This window comes from Pteronotus mesoamericanus, unplaced genomic scaffold, assembly GCF_021234165.1.
Source record: "Pteronotus mesoamericanus isolate MK-2021 breed Mesoamerican mustached bat unplaced genomic scaffold, CSHL_Meso_final contig_33, whole genome shotgun sequence".
Lineage (NCBI taxonomy): Eukaryota > Metazoa > Chordata > Mammalia > Chiroptera > Mormoopidae > Pteronotus > Pteronotus mesoamericanus.
Window position 1 is genome coordinate 2,003,881 of NW_026555135.1, and position 21,980 is coordinate 2,025,860.

Here is a 21,980-nt window from a genome sequence, read left to right on the forward strand (position 1 = left end):
CCATAAATTACACCATGTTCAGGACAAAACCCAGCTTCCCACAGGCTTTCTGTTTGAGGTATCTGCATATGGCCTGGACCTATGGGAGTAGCCACTCCTGAAAGCACCCATCCTGTAATAGCACAAGTGGTTCTAGGTGGAGCAGTCCCAATCTCTTATATGGCTTCAGGCCCAAACCCTTCAAATTTGGAGGGGTAACGAGGATCTGTTAGTACTTACATTATTTACTTCTTATCTCAAAACATTCCATTCTAGATTACAAAGTTATCAAACCTAATTTCCACCTGATTCTATTTAGGAAAAGGTTTTGGCAAGTGGCCAGTACTCTTCCCTAGTTCTGTTCCTGATGCTGTTTCCTCTCCTTTTAGATGTATACTCTCTTAGTCATTTTAGTTGGTTTCTTGGGGGTGGACATGGAAAGGAGGAGGTTGAATGCAGTTTTCATGCCATTATTTTTCCTGGAAATTTCCAAAGTCTGAAGCATGAGTGATGGAAAGAACAGGTTATAAGAAGTGACTCTAGAAGGCCTTTACAGTAATTTAGGCATGATATGATGTGGGCCTGAATTAAATAAGGCAGTAAGAAAATCAGAAAAAGGGTGACTGATACATCTGAGAGAGAATAGGAGGTAAAAATGATAGAACTTAACTTATAATTATTAGTAATAGTTAGAAGTATAAGATACAATTGCTCCCAAGAGCCTAATAGTTTAATAGATTTCAGTAAAATCTGGACAAGAGTTACTAACAAACACAAATAATATAAAGCAGGGCAGAAGGGACTGCTTAGTTCCTTATAATTCAGCTTAAGCTGGTTATGGGAAGGATGCTTTATTTTCTATTCTGTCTGTATTTGTTTTCTAGGCACAGGATTGGGTTCTCCACACTACCTGCACCAGATTTCAAAGTGGACTCCACCTCCAGGTACAAACACCTGTGCAGAGAAGGCACTGAGTAGGAGCCTTTGCACTGGAACTTCAGTTGGCAACAGGAGAGAGTGATGGTGCTCACTATTAAAGATGGGATCTGGAACACAGAGTGTGGTTGTAGATCTGAAAGGCTTCAGAGTGATTCCTTTAAAAAAGAAAAGCAATTGAGAATAATCCAATACATCATTTAGTGCTTTATATGTAGTAAGGCAGTATGTTAATGTACAGTATTATTCCATTGTACCTTCACAATATTCTTCTAAAGAAAACAAAGCAGGTATTATTACTCCTACTGCACAGATGAGGATATGTACACCTTGAGGTTACATGGTGAACCCAAAGTCTTAGAGCTAGTAGGTCACAGACCTGGGGCCAGATGTATCTTCAGAATGTTATTCCTATCAAGGAGCATTTCCCTAGTAGCTATGGTGTGTACCTAAGGTCTCATCATAATACAGAAGAAAAAGATTACTTTGTTGGTGGACAATGAATGAAGGCTCCAATTTCTTTACATCTTTGCCAACACTTATCAGTCGTCTTCTTTCTTTCTTTCTTTCTTTTTTTTAAAAGATTATAGCCATCTTAGTGAATGTGAAGTGGTATCTTGTGGTGGTTTTGATTTTCAGTTCCCAAATGACTAATGATGTTGGGTATCTTTTCATGTGCTTATTAACCATTTATATGTCTTTTGGAGAAATGTCTTCAGGTCCTTTGCCCTTTTTAATTGGATTGTCTTTCATATTGGTTTGTGAGTTCTTTATGTATTCTGGGTACAAGTCTGTTATGTAAATCCCCAAACCAATACTGATAGCACTTCTGCAGTTATTTGCCAACATGCTCAGAATGGCGAAAAGTTTGAGTCACCCAGCTTGCTCATTTCAAGAGGAGGTGTAAGGGGAAAAAAAAAAAAAAAAAAAAAAAAAAGCATTACTTTGCCTCCTTATTTTAGTTCTCAGAAATTACCAGAAGACAGGTATGGTTGGGGACAGTACAGTGCAGTTCAAGAAGCTCTGGCTCTGGAACCAGTGAACAGGGTACAAATGTCAACTTTGGCATTTGTTAGTGGTGAACCTTGTTTTCTCTTTTGTAAAATAAATAGAATTCACCAGAATAAGTTGTTTTTAGAATTTAAGATTACAATCTACTATGCTATACACCTGAAACTAAAACAAAATAATACTGAATGTAAAGTGTAACGGAAAAATAAAATAAAATAAAAAGATTATAATCTATGTGAGATATGTATAAGTACATTTTCTCCAAGAGTAATGGTTCAGTATTTTATGATTTAGAGTTTTTAAAGACTTTATAGAACATACTTCCGTGGATAACGAGAATCAACTCTGTTTATAGACAATTAAGAGTAAGTAGGCATGTAAATGATGTAAGATGGGACAAGACGCAAGTCACTGATGGACCTAGGTGAAGGGTATATAGAAGTTCTTTGTATTATTTTTGCAACTTTTCCATAAATTTGAAGTCAAATCAAAATAAAAGGTTACAAAAAAAAATTTTAAGAAAAGCAGAATAAACACTAAGCCTATCTTCTGTACTGCCCAGGTAAGAACAGAAGCATTGAGGAACACAAAATTCACTCAGGAAAAAAAAATTCCTAAGTATATCCAATAAAAGAATTATACAAAAATAAGAAGGCCTAACCTCCCAAACTTACCATTTTCAAGGAACTCAGGTCCTTTTAGCGTACTGGATTGCGAGGCTTGAACTGGAAAGTAATACTGAACATAACAATCTGCTTCTCCCCAGACAGTTGCCTGAAGAGGGACTAGACCTTTAACCTTGTCTACATGGAGCTCAAAGTGGTGCTCTATCAAGCCATTTCCTTGGTCTTCTGTCTATTAAAACAGAGAGACTGGTGAGCTTTAAAGAGTAACTTGCTTAGAATATTCTTGCTTCTCTACAAAGTCTGAGTACAGATGAAGAAACAGGCATAATTAATTAGCCTATACTAAAACAGATACTTAATTTTCATTGTATATAAATCTCACAACAGCCTATTGTAATCAGATCAAACTAGATTTATTTCATACTGTTGAGAATGGGTCAATATTATGAAATCCATAAATGTAATCCACTATATTAATGAAACCACGGGGCGGCGGGGGAACATGATTATCTCAATTAAGGGCTAAAAAGGCATTTGATAAAATTCAACATCTGTTCCTAATTCTTAGTACACTTAAGAATAAAAGGCTATTTCCTTAATAAAATAAGGAATACACACTTGAAGCAAATTTACTTAATTACTATTTACTTAATTACTATTTTTAATGAAATAGGTATAATACCAAAACTATCCATTGATGGTAAGGACTACTTGGGAGGTAGTGAATATACTGTTACAAAAGGCACTTCTACTAATAATTAATAATGTAGTAGCTATTTGCTACAAGCTAGGCATTCTATGAAGCCCTTCACTTATTAACATGCATAGCTAATTACAGTGGAAACAGGGTTTGAACTCAAGTAGTCTGATTCCAGAGCCAAAGTTCTTTGCCTCTATTTTACACAGCTTCAGCAGGCTCTAGATAACTGATTATTGGGAATATTCAAAGGGAGAATTCAAGATTCAGAAAAGGGTCAGACGGTATGATTTATATATGTTTAACATTCAATAAAATTGGAACAGAGATTGAATTAGGTCTTTGCTTTGATATCTAAGAACATATGTAAAAACATATGTCAGCAATACCTGCTGAGAACAGAAAACTTACAATTTGATTCCCAAGAAAAATATAGGGGAAAAAACCTCTCCAAATTACAGCACCTGCTCAATTTGGCCATATAGTATTATAGCAATTTAATAATTCAGTTCTGCAGATGCTGAACGGGATGAGGGGCTTCTGAGTATAAGAGAAAAAAACAACTGTATTTGTTGATGTCCAACATTTCAAGGACTTCCTTTGTACTTACAGTGAATAACATTTTCTAACTTTCTACATTGCAATGTGAGGGCATGTGACACCTAATAAGACTTGGGGATATTATAAATGATTTTTTAAAATTTGTGCTTTTATGTCATTTCTAAATAAAAACAAAACACTACTATTTATTGATAGACACTAATATACAATAAAAACATAAAAGAGCTTCTAACAAATAAATGATAACCTACTAATAGATACTTTCCTAATAGTTCTTTCTTTGTTAGAGATATTAAATTGGTCATTCATAGTAAAAAACCATGACATACTTAAATGGTGTGGAGACTGAGATTTACCTATACTAGATACCAAGAGACATGAAATGTAAGATATACTAGGACATGATATAATGGACATAAGAGTCAGAAGACCTATGTCTGAACCCCAATTCTTCCATTCTTAGCCTTGGAAACCTGGGCAAGTAACACAGCTCTTTGATTTTCTATTTCATCACCTATAAAAGAGAATGACAGTGACCCATCTCATGTAATCGTAAGGAAAATAAACATGACAAAGTATGTCAAGGTACTTTCTCAATTGTACAGCACTATACAGAACAAATTACTTTTACATTATTAGAAAAGGTAGGAACTTCACTATAACTTAGCAAAATGGATTTAGTCAAGAACAGAATAAGATTTTGCTGGCTTACATATGGCAGGCATCACTCTCCATTCCCTGACTCCATTTTTTCCCTCCTGGATTATCTTAAAAATTTTTTTTTATTAAGACCATTTTTAAAAATTAAGTTAGCAAATTAGAGAATTAAGATCTGGTTGTCCAATTAGATTTTCTTTATAAATTCTAGGAGCTCAGAGGGACACAGATATTTATTTAAACCATAAGAGAAAAAGAACCATTATTCCTTTGATGTACAGCAAACACTGAAGTGCAAGTATTCTCTTTTGTTAAGCCTTTCATTACTGAAATAAGGATCTGGGGCAATGGTCTCATTAAAACATGCAAGATAAAATGAGATTATGATGCTTAAATTTTGCTAAGAGAGTGTTTTCATCACACACACATACAGGTAACTAGGTGAAATGATGGATCATTTTACAACATAAACATGTATCAAAACATCACATAGGCACACTTTAAAATGAGATTATGGTTTTGTAAACAATCAAGTGTTTAGTTACTACCATAGCAATGGATGCTTTAGATGGACGGTCCAGTAAATGGGCTGGCCTGGGGCTGAAGGGAGGAAGTGTTCCTTCTTCATTCTTTAATCTTTGTAGTGCCATTATCTGATCCGAAGAACCCATAGCTAAAAAGACTCGAAGACTCCCGTTTTGCTGGCCTGAGAACACATCAATCACAGGCATGTAGCTGTCGACAGCAACAACTGGGTACTGAGCATCAAGCAGCAGACGAGAAATCTTGGGATCTCTAAAGGGAGAGAAACTGTACATGAGCAAATATCAATCATATCAGAATTGCTTTATTTCTTACTTGGCTCATTTTCTCAGTTTGTTAAAAATGGATCTACAACTAGAGATGTAATGATGTTTTGAAAAGACCTATGATTCTATCCATAATCCATCAAATAAAAATTACTAAGCAAGTTAAGTTCCAAATGTAGCAATCTGAGGGCAGATGATATGTCTGATTTATCTCATTATCATCTTGGTCCTAAGACCAATGTCTAGGATCTTGAGCAGAGCACGATCTCAGTAGAGGCCAGCAGAATCACATTATTTTATAGATAGGTGGTATGGTCAACAAGAAAAACTATGTAATTTGGAGTTTGTCAGATAAGATTTGAATAATGTTACCAATAATACCATCTACTAAGCACTTGCTCTGTGGTAAGTACTTTACAAAGTTTCTATAATCCTTTTAACACTGCAAAGGTTGGTATTACCCACTATTAACTGATGATAAAAAGTCTAAATGCTCATTATACCATGCTGAATCTTAGCTCTGCTCCTTACTTACTGTATGACACTAAGTAATCAATTTAATCTTTCTAAATCTGTTTCCTCATCTGTAAAATAGTAATAAAACTTCCATCAAAGGGCTGTTGTTAGCAGTAAACTGAGATAACAAATATAAAATACCAACTATGATACTCAGTACACGGTAAGTGCTCAGTCATTGGTATCTAGTATCGTTTTATGCTCTCTCAGCAAAGAATGGGGTCTAAAGAAATGAGAAGAAAAGGGGAATACCAGACCTAAGTATCACAACTAAAGAAGAGGAAAAGTGCCAAAAGCCGTCATCTGGAAGTGGCATCCATGATTACAGCAGTATTCCTTAGCCTGACTATGCCTTCCAGTGTTACCATTATAAGTATTTAACTGTTCACAGAAGGCTTACCCATTTATTTTCCCATTAGATTCTCACCATTGCTCCAAAAGGGAGATAGATGATCTACCCTCCTCATTTTACAGATAATTAAAAAACAAACAAGCCTCAAGAGAGTGACTTCTTCAAATTAAAGGATAAGTTTCTTCATTTGTAAAATGGGAATAATACCTTCTGCAGTTATAGAAAAGTTCACATAAGAGAGTGCCCCCAACATTGCTCTTTGTAAAATATAAAACACAGCATTTAAAACATAGATCCATAAGAAGGCTGTCAGGAAAGAGGTCAGTGCTAAAACAATGAAAAATCAGCACCTTGAATCAAAACAAAAAATGAACAGTGTGTATTGTAGATAGAAGTTGCCTTCAGACGAATCAATACCCAATCTAGTGTTGGATAGTGACAAGTAAGGTACAGTCATCAAATCTGAAGGTCGAAAAGACAATACTCAGTATAGGAACCTTGCAAATAGCTGATGTGAACAATACTAAAGTTTTGTGACAGAGACATAGACCATTAGTTTTGTGAGGTGAGAGCCTTTGGCAGTTGAGATTCTTAGTAAGGGAAGTGGACTCCAGAGCCAGGCTCTATGGTTTCTAATCCGGTTATGCTATTTGTGATATATATGATATATTGTGTAACTTCTCTGTGCCTCTGTTAACTCACCTGTTAAACAGGGAAAATAAAAGTTACCTGCCTCAGAGGATTGTTGTGAGGATTAAATGACTTGATGGGGTAAGGTTCTTAAAAATAGGGCCTGAAACATGGTAAGCAGTATCTGTAAGAATGTTTTAACATAGGATAAAAAGCAGAAACTACAGTGAAATTGAAAAAAGTCCTCCAACGTATTACTGGGTGAGCCATGTTTGCAAACCAAAAGAATTCCTCTTCAGTCCATACAAAGATAAAGATGTAAAATAAAAAATACTCTAAAAGGTTCTATTTACCTGAATGACATGTAAAACTGATGGAGGGGGAGTTTCACCAGTCCGAGCAGCTTGTCCTGTCCTGGGCTCCGCACCTTGTTCCAAGTTTCGATTATCATCACATTGTTCTTAAGCCTTTCCAAGTATTTGGGAGACAGAGAGACAGGAATCACCTGGGGAGAGGAACAACAAAAAATAAAAGCCTACACCTGAGACAAAATAATTAGTTTATACTCTTATTCAACATGCGTTTTCTGAAAGTCTATTGTGTGCCTTGCACAATGCTAGGAGCTGAAGACCTTAAAATAAAATCCAATTTTAATCCTCAGTATGAAGCCAGTCTAGTGTCAGAGATCAACATATGTAAAGGCCAAATACAAAATGGCATGAGTTCTCTGATGAAACAGCTCATACTGAAGGGGCTTCTGGGACACAGAGAAGGCTGTCTGATATGTCAATAATGGTGCCTACGAAGGTCATTCAACCTTTCCTAAGGCAAAATGATCCATTTGTAAACTCCTGATGAAAGATTGATATTTTTGAAACAAAGATGAGTATTGACTAGATAAGGTTTGAGCACCTGATCAAAGGGCAGCCAATCCAGTGGTTGGGTGGTACGGCTCAGTGCAAAGAGCTCTGCCCAATGCCTGCTATGAAAGAGCAATGCCAACAGTTCATCTGGATTTTCAGTGTAAAATTACTCTAGCATTAGCCAGTCAGCAGGCAGTTGAAAGAAAAAAAGGGAAATCACAAAGAGAACCAGAGATCTAGAGTCAAGAGCATGTCGGTCAAATTAATGATAGAATCATGGGCCCACCGATTTGAAGGACCTAACCTCAGGACTATTGTAACAGCAGAGGAGAGATAAACCCTAGTGGTGAAACCAACAGAAAACACAAGAGGCACAAGGGTGAAATCAGGAGAGCAGACATCCAGAGCAGATCTACTTTTGTATCCATCTAAGAATCTCCAATTTTATAAGGTACCCTGAGCACATTTCTGTTCCCTGAAACAAACAAACAAAAAAAGCAGAACACATCAACCTAACCTACAAATAGGAAGATTTCAGAAAGAGCTTCTGGGAGAAAGTAACTACAAATCTTAAGGATAAGCAGGAGTTAACTAGCACAAAAAACTCTGCCTAATAGGAGTCATGAAAGCTGAAATTCCAGACAGAAGCACATGTAAAGGCAAAGAGGCAGGAAAAGAGAATATTCAGGAAAACTGCAAGTAGATGAGCACAGCTGGACTATGCAGGGATGTCCAGTCTTTTGGAAGCTCTGCCACACTGGAAGAAGAGTTGTCTTGGGCCACACATTAAATATACTGCGACACATAATCACAAAAAAAAAAATCTCATAATGTTTTAAGTGAACTTACGACTTTGTGTTGGGCTACATTCACAGCCATCCTGGGCTGCATGCGGCCTGCAGGCAGCAGGTTGGACACCTCTGATAGTGTGAAGGGAAGAGTGATGAGTGGGAACTAGAGAGGTATAGATAGTTCTTAAAGGGTCCTGTAGTCCAAACTAAGGATTTGGACTCCATCATGAAGGCTATGGAAAAACACTTTAAGGTTTGAAGCAGAGGAATAAAATATTCAGTTTAGTGTTTTAGAGGTGTACAGAGAAAGGAATGGATAGGCAGCAAACTGAAACAGGTGGACCAGTCTGAAGGCTATTTAGAATGGGAGCGAGGACCTGAATGAAAGCAATGACAATGAAAGGGGAATTTATTCCAGAGATAAGTTAGCAGCATCTACTGGACTTGGTAAAAAGTTATATAAGAAAGAGTTAACTTTTAGGTTCTACTCTAGTTTCTCAGTAAATTATATGAATTAGGGCAAACAGGAAAAGGAGAAACAGATTTGGAAGAAGAAAATAAATTTAGATTTGTTCACATTTGAATTTCTTCTTTCACTTACACATCTTTATTGAATACCTGTAATATGCCAGGTGATGTGTTGGGTGCCAAATATAAAATGTTTTTGAGACATTCAAGTGGTGACAAACAACTGGCAGTTAGGTAACAGAGATTTGAAACTAGAGGGGAATGTCTGGCCTACAAAAAAGCGTGGATTTGGAAGTCATCTTCATATAAATGAGATCTGAAGCTACGGGGGTAGAAGTGGTGACTGTGGGGAAAGAAGGCTGGTTTGGAAGAATTCCAAAGATAGAGCAATGAACAGGAGCACCGATATTAAAGCTAAAAGAGAGGAGTGCTGTTGTCACCATTCTTCCTACTGGCCCAATAACCAAAAAAGGACAGTAAAGTCAGGAAGCAAATAAGAGAATAGAGTTACAGAAATTGATAAGGAAACACTTTGAGCAATAGCATAAAATTCTATAGAGAAATCAAGTAAAACGAGTACTGAAATAAGTGGAGGAATAAATCAGAGTGAGAAAAAAATAAGTAAATAAAAAAATAAAGGAGAGATTAGAGAAACACAAAGGAAAATGAGAAGTTTAACTGATCAAAGCTCTAGAGGAAGCAGCAAAGAATGGAACTCAGAATTCAGGCAATGGAAATAGTGGGGTACTGAGACAGAACAGAAAGAAATAAAGATACAGAAAGTTTGAAAGCTGGCACTATTTTTTCCTCTTCCTATCCAATAGTTGGACTGGATCTACGTACCAGAAAATTACAAAGGTCCCTCCCAGTCTGAACATTCTAGATTTGTTTTATAATGGCATTATGATTTAGGAAACTTACTTGTCTCCTACCCTCATACACCTCTAATGGATATAAAATGTTAATATATGTACAAATTTACCTGAGAAAAGTTAAAGACTGGTTGTGTTGTACCCCATGAGATGACAGATCTGGTGACTTCCTCTGTGCTGAAGAGTTTGCAATTTAAATAAACATTGCATGGTGGTGGTTTCTCAGATTCTCCAGTAATGAAATCTTTCCCATCTGGCACCATCAACAGCACATGCAACAGCAGAGCACTCTCTTTGGTTGACTCCTGTGTTTGATTTACTAAATTGTGAGAGGGTGGCATAGCTATGAAGGTTGAAGGATTTGGTGCAACAGTGCTTGGTGACCTTGGGTTTGGGAGCACCAAATTATGTTCTTCCTTTGCAGTTTCTTCATGAACTTGATTTAGGTTCTGTGAATTTCTGGTACAGGTAACATGCTGGCTAGGTTCTAGTAGTTTCTTATCTGGACGTGTAAGAGCAGAAAGTGGGGTATGTTGGGTGCTACTGTTTAACTTAGTCTTGACACCAGTGAAATCCTTGTTATCTATAACGAGTTCCACAGTTACCTATAGAACACAAGGGAAAATTATTAGGAAGCTCTTCTACAATCAGAACCAGAATTGTGGAGCTAGATGCCACATTGGATTGTTAGAAAATAAATTAACTCATTCACAATTACCATAATATAGACTGCATATACATTATCTTACCAAGACTAAGATAAGCTAGGAAGATGATCTATCAATAATATAAGATGAACCTGGAACCTCAACTTGTACCAGAAAATAAGGACATGCTCAGAAAAGGATGGAGACATATTGAAAAGATACAGAATCCAGTTGAAGGGGCTCCCACTGACCAAATCTGGAACTATTTGTGCATCAAAATGAGTAACAGTAATAGATTATAACCACCCGAATAATGTAAGAGTCCATAAATCCACACCAGTATAAGTAAATATGGAGGAAAGGCCAACTCTTCCATATAGTAGATGCCAATGACTAAATGTACATGGCGTGGTAAAATTAAGGTGGAGTTAGAAAATCATCATCTTTCAATCATCATAGTAAATAAGTGATTCAGGTAATCCTAGTGGAAGGCATTCTACAAAATAAGTGGCCTTACCTTTTTTCAAAAATATCAAAGTACTAAAAGACACAGGAGGGCTGCAGAAAACTGTTTCAGACTAAAGGAGGTTAGAGAGTCATGAAAATTAAATGCAATGGATGATCCTGGACGGGAAAAAAAGTTCCAAAGGAAAGTACTGGCACAATTGGTGAAATCTGAGTATGGACTATAGATAGAATACAGTATCACTTTTGAATTGATTTTTATAACTGTACAGTATTAAGTATGATAATGTCTTTGTTCTCAGGAAATACACAGCAGAATTTAGGGGTAAAGAGACATGATAATCTCAGAGTTCAGGAAAAAACTGTGTATGTGTATGTAGGGAGAAGAGGAGATAAAGAGAAGATGAGAGACAGAATGAAGAGGCAGACAGACCATGATAAAGCAAAGGTGACAAATGTTAATAATTGGTGATTCTAGGAAAAGCATATATAAGTTCCTTGTACTGTTTTTGCAATTTTTCTCTACATTTAAAGTTATTTTTAAAAAGTTAAAATTATTAAGTAAAATAGAATGAAGAGAAATGATGAAGAATAAAAGTAGTCACTATTATGAGACTGAATTACTAAGAAAAAAAGGAACCTGCTGTTTCTTTTATTTAAAACCCACACTAAAGTTTTTTCTCTATTGAATCTAGACAGCAATCTATCTAGAACAGTAATTCTTTCAAGAGACAGAATAGAGACAATTTCCAGTCCAGCAATTCTATTTTTACCCCTTTCTGATTTTAAACATTGCCGGCCAGAATGAACTAAAGCAAGCAAAAAATAAAACTTTGATAGCAGAAGACTAACGTGATACTAATTTTTTGCAATGATAATCACACAAGTCTTCAAAACTAAATGGCATTTAATAAGACCAGGAAGAGGGCAAACAGGGCTTCCAACAAGAGGAAGCAGCATGAAAATCAAGAACAAAAGCATGGAGTTTAGTATAAATCAGCACAATACCTTACCAAGTCTTTATATAGTTTGATATGGCTATTGGTAGGGAAGCTGCAAGAGAGAAGGCTACAGAAGTAGACTGGAGTCATTGGTATGCCCTGTATTTTATGCTTCGGGTGAAGAGGGGCCACTGAAGCTCACCAGGACAAGCCATGCATTCAAATTCTGCCACCTAAGAAATTCTGATGCTTCTGAATACAAGGAAAGAATCCTCTCTCCAATGAACTATACACCAGAATTCATTCACCAGAAAGAACTAAGGCACAAACTCAGTTACTTCTCTCCTTGTTCACTGCCACTATTCTACTCCAAGCCATCAACAATCCCTTTCTTGAAAGAATCCAACAATCTTTCCATTTTCCCTCTTGCCCCCTACAGCCTATTTTCTACACAGTAATCTTATAAAATGTGTATCAAATGTCGTTTCTATTTCAATGTTCTTTTTTGGCTCTTAGAATAAAATCTAAACCTTTTACTCTGACCTCCAGAGCTCTGAATGATACAGTTCCTGCCTGCACACCCCATCTTACTTTCTAGTGCACTCCCTTCTGGCTCACTATCCTGAGTCAACATTTAGTCCTTTGACAACACCAAGCCCATTCCCACTTTAGGGACTTGGCATGTGCTATTCTCCTTCTCTGGATGATCTTTCCTATGCTTTTTAACTTGGTTGTCTCTTCTTCTCATTCATCAAATCTTACCTTAAATGTCACCTTCCTAGACAGACCTTCCCTGATCACCGTCTCTTATTTTCTCCCAGGTACTCATTATCACGTACCATTTATTTCCTTTATAGCACTTCTGTTGCCCTATTTTAATACACGCTGCAAGAGCAGACACCCTGGTTTCCTTGTTCACTGCTATATTCTCAGGACCAGACAGTAGTATTTGCTTCATATATATTGGACTGCCTGAATTATATCTGTGTACCTTGAGGGGGCCAAGTGGAGTCTGACCATTTTCTTGCTGCACTGAAAGCTGGTCACTGAAAGAAAGCAGCTCAGACTGAATAACAGTCCTCAAAGGCAGTGATGCAGATCCAGTGACTTCTGGCTGAGAGAAGGAGGAAAGAAAAAGTTTAAGTAAGAGAGGAGCCACAGGGAACTTTAATTGAAATGACAATATACAATGTCTTATAAAGGGATCCATGCTTTACAAAGTAAAGAGCTTGATTATTTGACTGAGGCAATGCTAAGTAGGAACCCATATTCTGACATATTTTGGTTCCCCTTTTGCGTTTTACTGCTTCTTTCATTAGTCACAAAAAAGTTGGATGATTATCTTTTTCTATTTTTAAGGGTTAGTCCTTTATGAAAATTGTTCACCTTCACTCTTAAAAGTATAAAATGAAACGAAGATGACATAAATTTTTGCCATTAAAGCTAGGAAAATTGCCCTGGCTGGGTTGCCCAGTTGGTTGGAGCATTGTCCCATCCACCAAAAGGTTGCAGGTTCAATCCCCAGTCAGGGCTTGTATGGGAGGCAACTGATCAGTGTTTTTCTCTCTCCCCACTTTCCTCTCTCTCTAAAATAAATAAAAAACAAAACCCATACATTGCGGTGAGAATTGAAAAAAAAAGCTAGGAAAAGTACAAAACATTATCCCTAATGATATCAAGGTTATGGAGAATCAGAGGCTATCATGTAGTTGAGGTTGGGAATATAAACTAGCAACATACATTTGGACAGCAAATTTGGCAATAAATATAAAAAGCTTTATATATTTATACTCTTTGGCCCAGTAATTTCACTTCTGGAAATTTACACTAAAGAAATAATAAATACATAAAAACCTCATACACCAATATGTATATTTAACTGAGTAATAACTAGATGTTCAATAATCAAGTTATTGATCATTATAATCAAGTTAACTATGGCACATTCCTACAATGAAATAATATATAGCCATTAATATGATGTTTACTAAAAGTCTGAATTAATATAAACAATATTTGTTATGTTTGATAAAAATAAGGTATTCTTTTAAATACCTTTAACTATTTATAAAATGTTGTAGAAAAGATTTAATATATATTTTTGAAAAAATGAATAAAAACTCTCAAGACAATGTTAACTAAAAAAAGGATAAAAACTGCATCCAAAATTATCCCAAATTGTCAAAAATTTACATATATGGTATATTGTATTCATTTGAAAAAGGTAAAGGAAACACATAAATATTAACAATAGTTATTTCTTGGTGATAGGATTACAGTGATTTTTGCTTTTTAAAAATATTTTTCAAGTTTCTATAAAAATACGTATAATTTTTTTATACTTAGAAAAAAGAAATTAACTGGGTGATTCCATTTAAATGTACTGAAATGTTCACAGAGGTTTTCTTGAGGATGTGAAATTATGTATTTTTCCTCCTCTTCCTATTTTGCTCTACTTAAAAACAAAAACCTCTGAAAAAACAAACAAACAAAAACGAGATGCATTCTTAATGTTATATGTACCAAAGAAGAGGTCAAAGATCTACTCCTTCACTGAAGGAGGTAAAAACTGCTCATAACATAGTTTAATGATTTATGTTGTATCAGTTACAAATGGATTTTATAGACTTGGAATTAGCTGATTAAAACTGCTGGCCATAATATATTATTTTGAACATGGTCTGATTATAAGAATTCTGCCTGAAAAAAGTAGGATCTCAAATGAAGGCTAATAGCCTATGTCAATCCAAATAGTCAACTCTCCATAGAAGGGAGCAGAGTAAAGACATTAAGAACTTAGGACTGAAAGTCAAAAGTCTTGGGGTGTACTCCTGGCTTGGTCTTTTATTAGGTTTGGTGATCTTATACAAGTTACTTAACTTCACTTAACCTCAGTTTTTTCATTTGTGAAATGAAGATAATAATATCCTTAATTCAAAGAGCTGCTGTAATGATTAAATCTGACAGTGTGTTCATGTAGAGCTTTTAGCATATCCAGTCTATAATAAACAGCAATAGACCATAATTCTTGTTCTATAACAAAGAGCAAACAGAAATTAAAAAAATAATCATATGCATTAGTGTTGTTTGAGCCTAGAGAAATCCTAGTTTAAGTAGAAATATAATTTTAAGTATGCTCCAAATCCCTGGTGTAAATGGTAAGGCAAAGGTCAAAATCACTGGCAGTACCTTTTTCTGTGGGGTTTTTTTGGTGTAAATTTGGAAAATAAGGTTGGAATTCCACCAGTGTTCTATCATTGGGCCATCAAACTGTACTGGAAACACAAATCTCTGCTGGAATTTCACCACTGTAAGCAGAATCAGAAAAATAAGCACATGTCACACCACCCAACTATTAATCCATGCTTTGACACCATCCACTTCCCTTTCAAATAACTAAAATCTCTTTCAGGAATGTAGTCAGTGTAACTTCACAAAAATGTTAGGGCTGTAGGACTAAAGGAGCAGAGACAAAGAGAAAACACTGGGTATATTATAGGGAAGAAAAGCACAACAATATTGCTCTGCTCCACTATGAGAAATGAATGACAAGCATATGAGCGGAGTATGTAGAGAAACAATACCGTGTTTAGAAGACAAGTTGGCAGGTAGTGTAACAAAAGAAGGGGGCTGGCTAGCGCTGGGACAATGAAGGTAGGTGAAGAGAAAAAAACTGAAAAAAAATTATAATAATACAAATGAGTTTATCTTATGGCTGAAGATCAGGGTACTCCTATTTTGACACTCATACAAGGTTCTAGGTACTGACATTAGTTAGCAGTGTTAGGCAAGGTAAAGTCTATCTCTTGGATGAAAAGGAAGGAGTTTCTGCTATTATAAGTATAAATGGGATAAAGTAATAATAGTATTTGAATATGTGCTCACTGCCATGGGGCTTTAACAGGTTAAAAAAAAGATTTGGGACTAGAATCCTCTGATATGAGTAAGTTCTGTTACTTACTAGTGACCACCTCAGCCAAAATTTCTCACTTATAAGATGATCTTTCAGTTCATTCACTTCCAGATCTTTAAAATGGATCTGAAGAACCCTCACAAAAGACCAGGTTCATTCAATTGCCCATTTTGACCTACTGATCTTTCTCTTCATCTTTCTGCCATATTAATTCTTGACTCTGTTTACTTCTCTTGGTACTCATGGACAGGATCTGGGTCTTGCTATGTGGCTCAACACATATGGACTGTGAACAAAAGGTCTGGGCCCAGGAAGCCCACATCCACTAGACCAGTTTTCCTGCTTATTCTACCAGGAGAAGGGAAGTAAGACAACAGCTACTATTTCTCATTGGTGTGCTGAGAGGATCAACTGCGGTAATATATGATAAAGCACTTTGGACACTATAATATCCTTTATATATAAATATAACGCTTTTAATCTGGTGCCATGCAGATTTCTCTTCACCACCTAGGTATGTTTTTACATTATATTACCATATTTATCACATAATTTTGTTTCTTAAGCTCATTTTTTTACCACTAAAAGTGAGTTAAGGCAATAGTGGGAGAAGAAATTCATGTAAATAAATTGCTAACAATGTCCCACATATATTTTTTAAAAGTTGCTAACAATGTTCCAGAGGATATTTTATAAAATATTTTATTTATTTTTAGAGAGAGGACAAGGGAGGGAGAAAGCACAGAAGAGAAACATCAATGAGTGAGAGAAACATTAATCAGTTGCCTCTAGCATGCGCCCTGACCAGGGACCGAACCTGCAACCCAGGCATGTACGCTGACCGGAAATTGAACCAGTGACCTTTTGCTTTGTGGGATGATACCCAACCAACGCAACCACACTGGTCAGAGCCCAAAGATGACTTAAAAAAAAAATTGCTAACAATGTCCCAGAAAAGATTTTTAAAAATTGCTAACAATATTCCATAGATTGTTTTTAAAAGGCCCTGGCTGGTGTGGCTCAGTAGATTGAGCAGTGGCCTGGGAACCAAAAGGTTGCCAGTTCAATTCCTTGTCAAGGGCACATGCCTCGGTTGTGGGCCAGGTACCCAGTAGGGAGCATGTGAGAGGCACACACGCATTGATATTTCTCTCCCTCGTTTTCTTCCTCCCTTCTCCTTTCTCTAAAAATAAATAAATAAAATCTTAAAAAAGTAATAAAAGGAAGCAATTCTGAAAATACATAGTTCAGCCTATATTACTATTGTTAAGGGAAGTAACAGAAAAGAATAATTTTATCTAATGTCACACAGTAAGTGTGGGGGAGAATCAGAAGTGGACCTCTTACGATTTCTGGCTCAATGCTTATTCCACACCTCCCATATGAATGTCTTTAGAAGAACATGGGGAGAACTCAACCACTGTGGTCAACAATAGTGAGACAGCACTTCATACCCACTAGAATGGCTAGAATTTAAAAAAATTAAAAATAACAAATGTTAGTGAGGATGAAGAGAATTAGAATCCTCATATACTGATGGTGAGAATGTAAAATAGTGAAGCAGCTGTTGAAGAGTCTAGCAGTTCTTAAAAAATTAAAACATACAGTTTACCATATGACCCAGCAATTCTACTGTGAGAAATGTATCCAAAGGAAATGAAAACATGTTAATACAAAAATGTGTACACAAAGGTTTGTAATAACATTATACACAACAGCCAAAAAGTGGAACACCCCAAATATCCATCAACTGATGAATGGATAAAGAAAATGTGGTATAACCACACAATGGAATACCAAATAGCCATAAAAAGGAATAAAATACTAATATGCACCACCACATGGATGAAACTTGGAAATATTAGAAGTCAAAGAAGCTAGTCACAAAAGTCACATATAATTCAATTTGGATGAAATGTCTAGAAAAGGAATATTGATAGAGACAGAAATTAGATTAGGAGTTGCTTAGTACTGGGGGCTGAAAAGGGAATTGAGAAGTGAATGTTAATGAGAACTTCTAGGGAGAATGAAAATGTTCTAAACTTAGATTGTGGTGATGGTTGTACAACCCTGTGTATATACTAAAAGCATCGAATTGTACATTTCAAATGGGTGAATTGTATAGTGTGCAAATTATACCTTGATAAAGTTGTTTTTAAAAAGGGAAGAAAATAAAAACGGCAATAGCTGAAAGAACATGATCTAAGCATCAGGAGTTCTGAGTTGTGCTCATAGCTGAGAGAAACTCGCCTCTCAGCTGTGTTACTGACTTGTTGCCTTGCATCAGGATAATCATAGCAAGTCTGGGCTAGTTTCCTCACTTATAAAATAAAGGAATTAGAAAAACTTCACTTAAAAATTCTTTCTGCCTCTAAGATTCTATGATACTATAAGAGTCAAATGAGTAATTAGGGATTCCAAAATTCTTCCAAAGCCAAAACATCTAAGGAGCAGAAAACCAGTCTCTCTCTTACTTCCATCTGTAATTTTACTGGAGGCGAGTCGAACAACCTCAGTTATCAAAGTTTTCTTTCCCAGTCCACTTTTGGAAAAGCCCACAGGTAAGTGATATTCCACAAAGAAGGTGCTAAAAGAAAATCGAAACAAAAAAAGTGATTAAAAAACAAACCAAATAATAAACCTATTATTTGTCTGATAAATCCTACATAATTTTCAGGGTTCTATTTTCAGGATCTGAGGTCCTCAGAGGAACTATCTTACCTCCTCTTTCTTCGCAGCTTTCACTAATCCTGCCAGGTAGAATTCAAGGCTCCTTTCCTTATACGCCCACAGCACTTTTAATATAAAGCTTCCATTTTGGGCCCTAAAGCCCTGTATTACAGATAGCCATTTCAATGTCTCTCTCTCTCCTGCTGACTATAATGTATGTAAAAACAGAGTTTGGGTCTTAATTTTCTACATTCTTACACATACCTAGCATAGTGCTTGGGACTTAGTGGGGGATTTGATACATTTTTGTTGAATGGTGCATATGAAAGCACTTCACAAACCACAAAATGTTATACAATTATTTATTTATTTATTATTATTATCAGGCACTTTCCACTCTTCCATGCTAGAGACATACCGCTTTTTTGTTGTCATCTTAGGTGGTCTCCCAGGGAAGCTTTTTTTGCCAGGGGTCACCTGTGGACTATCTGGAGGAACTCCCATTGTTCCGATGATCATTCTGACTGAATGTGTTCTACCCAGAAGAGCCAGTCTCTCTACACTTAGTGTCACCACTTGGGCATCTTCTGGAGTTTCTGATATCATGGGTTGTTCAACCAAATTTCTGAAAGAAATTCATACAGACAGTGAGGCAGATAGTCTGAGGCTCAGTATGAAATGGTCAAGATTGCATAGGCATGAGGAGAAAAGAGGAAGGACAGCACACATCTGAATTCACAAGTTATCAAGTATAGGGAAACAGCTGTAACCAGAATTCTGGTCCTAATCCACAGTAGAAGAAATCTCAAAAAGTGTAAAAATGTTCTTCTAATCTATAGGTTTAATTCCACACAAGAATAGAAACTGATGTTACAGAACTAGTTTTCCTACAAGGGATACATATCCATCTTTTCATGTTATTACATTTTTAAGAACTAGAATACTTAATGAGTTACAGTAATTAATGTAACAGTAAGTAACGTAACATTTGCCCAACATACTGTTGGACAAACACAGGTCATTTTACTTTAGGAGATCTTGTAAAAATAACTTTCCTTTGCTTTTGCCTCTAAACAAGCATTCAGAGAGAGGCTCACCTATTTTTCTTGCTCACTGCTCTCTTCTTCCACTTGTGATCATTTGACTCCAGAACCTTGGAAGATCTGGCAAGAGCTTTTGACTGGCTCCTTTTTTTAGAAAGGACAGTATCGTCATCTTCACTGAAGAAATCACTAACGCTGCTATCAGATTTCTGTGGGGGGAAGAAATGAACAGAGAGGCTCTAAAAGATAAGTGCTTTGGGGACAGTGGTAATAAAAATAATTCGCTATTAGTAATCAAGTTCTTCTTTGCCCATATATAATTTTTAAAGTGACAACTAACACCTGGGAGATAATCCCATGTTTCTCCTGGTTATACAAAAAAACACATGACCCTTGAATAATGTGGGAGTTAAGGGCACTGATTATCCCACACAATCAAAAATTTGCCTATAACTTTGGACTCCCTCAAACCCTTAACTACAGTTGGCCCTTTGCATCTACAGATTCAAGTAACTACAAGTCACAGTTGGGAAGCCATGGTTGGGAATGCAAAAATACTGTTTTCAATCCGTTCTTGCTGAATCCACAAATGCAAAACCCACAGACACATATGGCTGACTATTAACTGAAAACAATCTATGTACAAATGGACCTGTGCAGTTGAAAACTGTGATGTTCAAGGGTCAACTATAATCTGAAGTTCACAAAAATAACCTACAAGTTCATTTCAAAGGAAAGATTCTTCTTTCAAATTCACGATAGTAACAACCACTATTTGTTGACTGTCTACTATGTATCTGGTACTCTGCTAAATGCTGCACCTGTACTTCTGTTACCACATTCCTGTAAGGTGTCCTTATCTTAAATTTTATTAGTGAGAAAAATGAAAGCTGAGAGAAGTTAGAAAACCTGTTTGTGATTCACAGCTATAAGCAGTAAAGGCAGACTTTGCTCTTCCTGGATTACAAAGCCTGCATTTCTACTCTAGTTTGAGGTAAAATCACTGGTAAAATGTCACCTAACTATATGGATGCATTTTTCATCACTCCGTACTACTAATGATTCATTCTGCTTTTACTCTTGCTAAGATGAACTGTTTATTATATGTCACAAATTTCCATAATGGAGGACCAGTGGCCAAGCCCCTAATAATTTCTATTTTGAGAAAAGGCAGCCACAACAATGGACTGATCAGTCCTTTCTACCACAAAATGCAACATACAGAAGACAGCATTATAACTATTTGATTGCACTTATATAGTCAATAAAAGATTGATAATATAAATGCAGGAGGCTAATCCAAAGTCATTCTAAATTTATCACCTGCAACTCCCTTTTTCAGCAACTTAGGCTGTATAATGTGTTGAGTTGTGTGAAAAGAGTAACAAATTAACATCGACTAAGCATGATCAGAATATCCTTCTAGGAAGCAATGCAACTTTTTCAAGGTGAAATTACAGATTTTATTTTTTATTCAATCATTTAATTTCTATATGATGACAGCAATGGGAATAAATACACAAGATCATCTGTATTAGTTAATAAAACAAAAAGAGATGAAAGTCAGAAGCAACAAATGAAGACTATACTGCTCATGATATATCAGCTACATGGTCAGAAACCCATTTCTAAAGAATAACAGTTGCTGGTGTCATGGCGTCTTAATTGCATTCAACAGGGAAAAGGTAGATGGATCATTCAACAAGGGAAAAATTAAGAGTATGACAACAATGTTCACAAATATAAATCATTATTTGTAGAACAGGGATTGGACTTTATATGTATGGACCCTAGAATATAGTAAACCAATGAACAGAACATATGGCTTGATATAAGATAGAACTCTGAAAATGATAGAGCTGCCTAGAAAGAGAATGCCTTGTCTTAAGGGTCAGTAGATATATTTGTTACCTGTGAGTAGGGTTCTTTCTGGAACATTTTGAAAATATAGTAGTCAAGGGTGGTTCTGAGGGTATATCTATCTGCATTAGCTCTCTCTTACACGATCTCTAAGGAAGCCATATAATATATATATGTGTGTGTGTGTGTGTGTGTGTGTGTGTGTGTGTGTGTGTGTGTGTAAGATTTTATTTATTTATTTTCAGAGAGAGGGCAAGGGAGGAGAAAGAGAGGGAGAGAAACATCAATTGGTTACCTACTACAGACCTCCTACTGGGGACTGGACCACAACACAGGCATGTGCCTTGACCAGGAATCAAACCCACAACCCTTCGGTTTGCAGGCCGGTGATCCTAAGCCATACCAGCCAGGGCAAGAAACCATATAATATATTAAGACCATAGGCTTTGGACTCAGGTGAACTAGAATTTGAATCCTGGCTCTAACAGTTACTTACTATGTGTCCTTGGACAATATACTTAATCTTACTAGGCCTGTCTCCTCATCTGTAGAATGAGGATAATACCTTCCCTTTTAGGTTGTCATTGTAATTGAATATGGTATGTAAAATGGATAGCTTTCGATCTGGCAAGTGGTAACATGTTGGCGCCTACTAGTATTAATGATGCTCTAA

At 36.2% G+C, this 21,980-nt stretch overlaps 1 protein-coding gene across 1 annotated transcript in view; it reads right to left on the reverse strand.

Moving 5' to 3' along the window:
• Positions 1–21,980, reverse strand: part of C2CD3 (C2 domain containing 3 centriole elongation regulator) — a 121,804-nt gene that overhangs the window by 62,782 nt on the left and 37,042 nt on the right. The window contains exons 9-18 of the mRNA XM_054576264.1: positions 19,502–19,656; positions 18,823–19,029; positions 18,209–18,321; positions 15,011–15,129; positions 12,813–12,935; positions 9,879–10,373; positions 7,128–7,279; positions 5,016–5,262; positions 2,601–2,781; positions 890–1,073 (exon numbers count right to left, since the gene is read on the reverse strand). Of these exons, the coding sequence (XP_054432239.1) occupies positions 890–1,073; positions 2,601–2,781; positions 5,016–5,262; positions 7,128–7,279; positions 9,879–10,373; positions 12,813–12,935; positions 15,011–15,129; positions 18,209–18,321; positions 18,823–19,029; positions 19,502–19,656 (1,976 nt within the window). The remainder of the gene's footprint in view (positions 1–889; positions 1,074–2,600; positions 2,782–5,015; positions 5,263–7,127; positions 7,280–9,878; positions 10,374–12,812; positions 12,936–15,010; positions 15,130–18,208; positions 18,322–18,822; positions 19,030–19,501; positions 19,657–21,980) is intronic.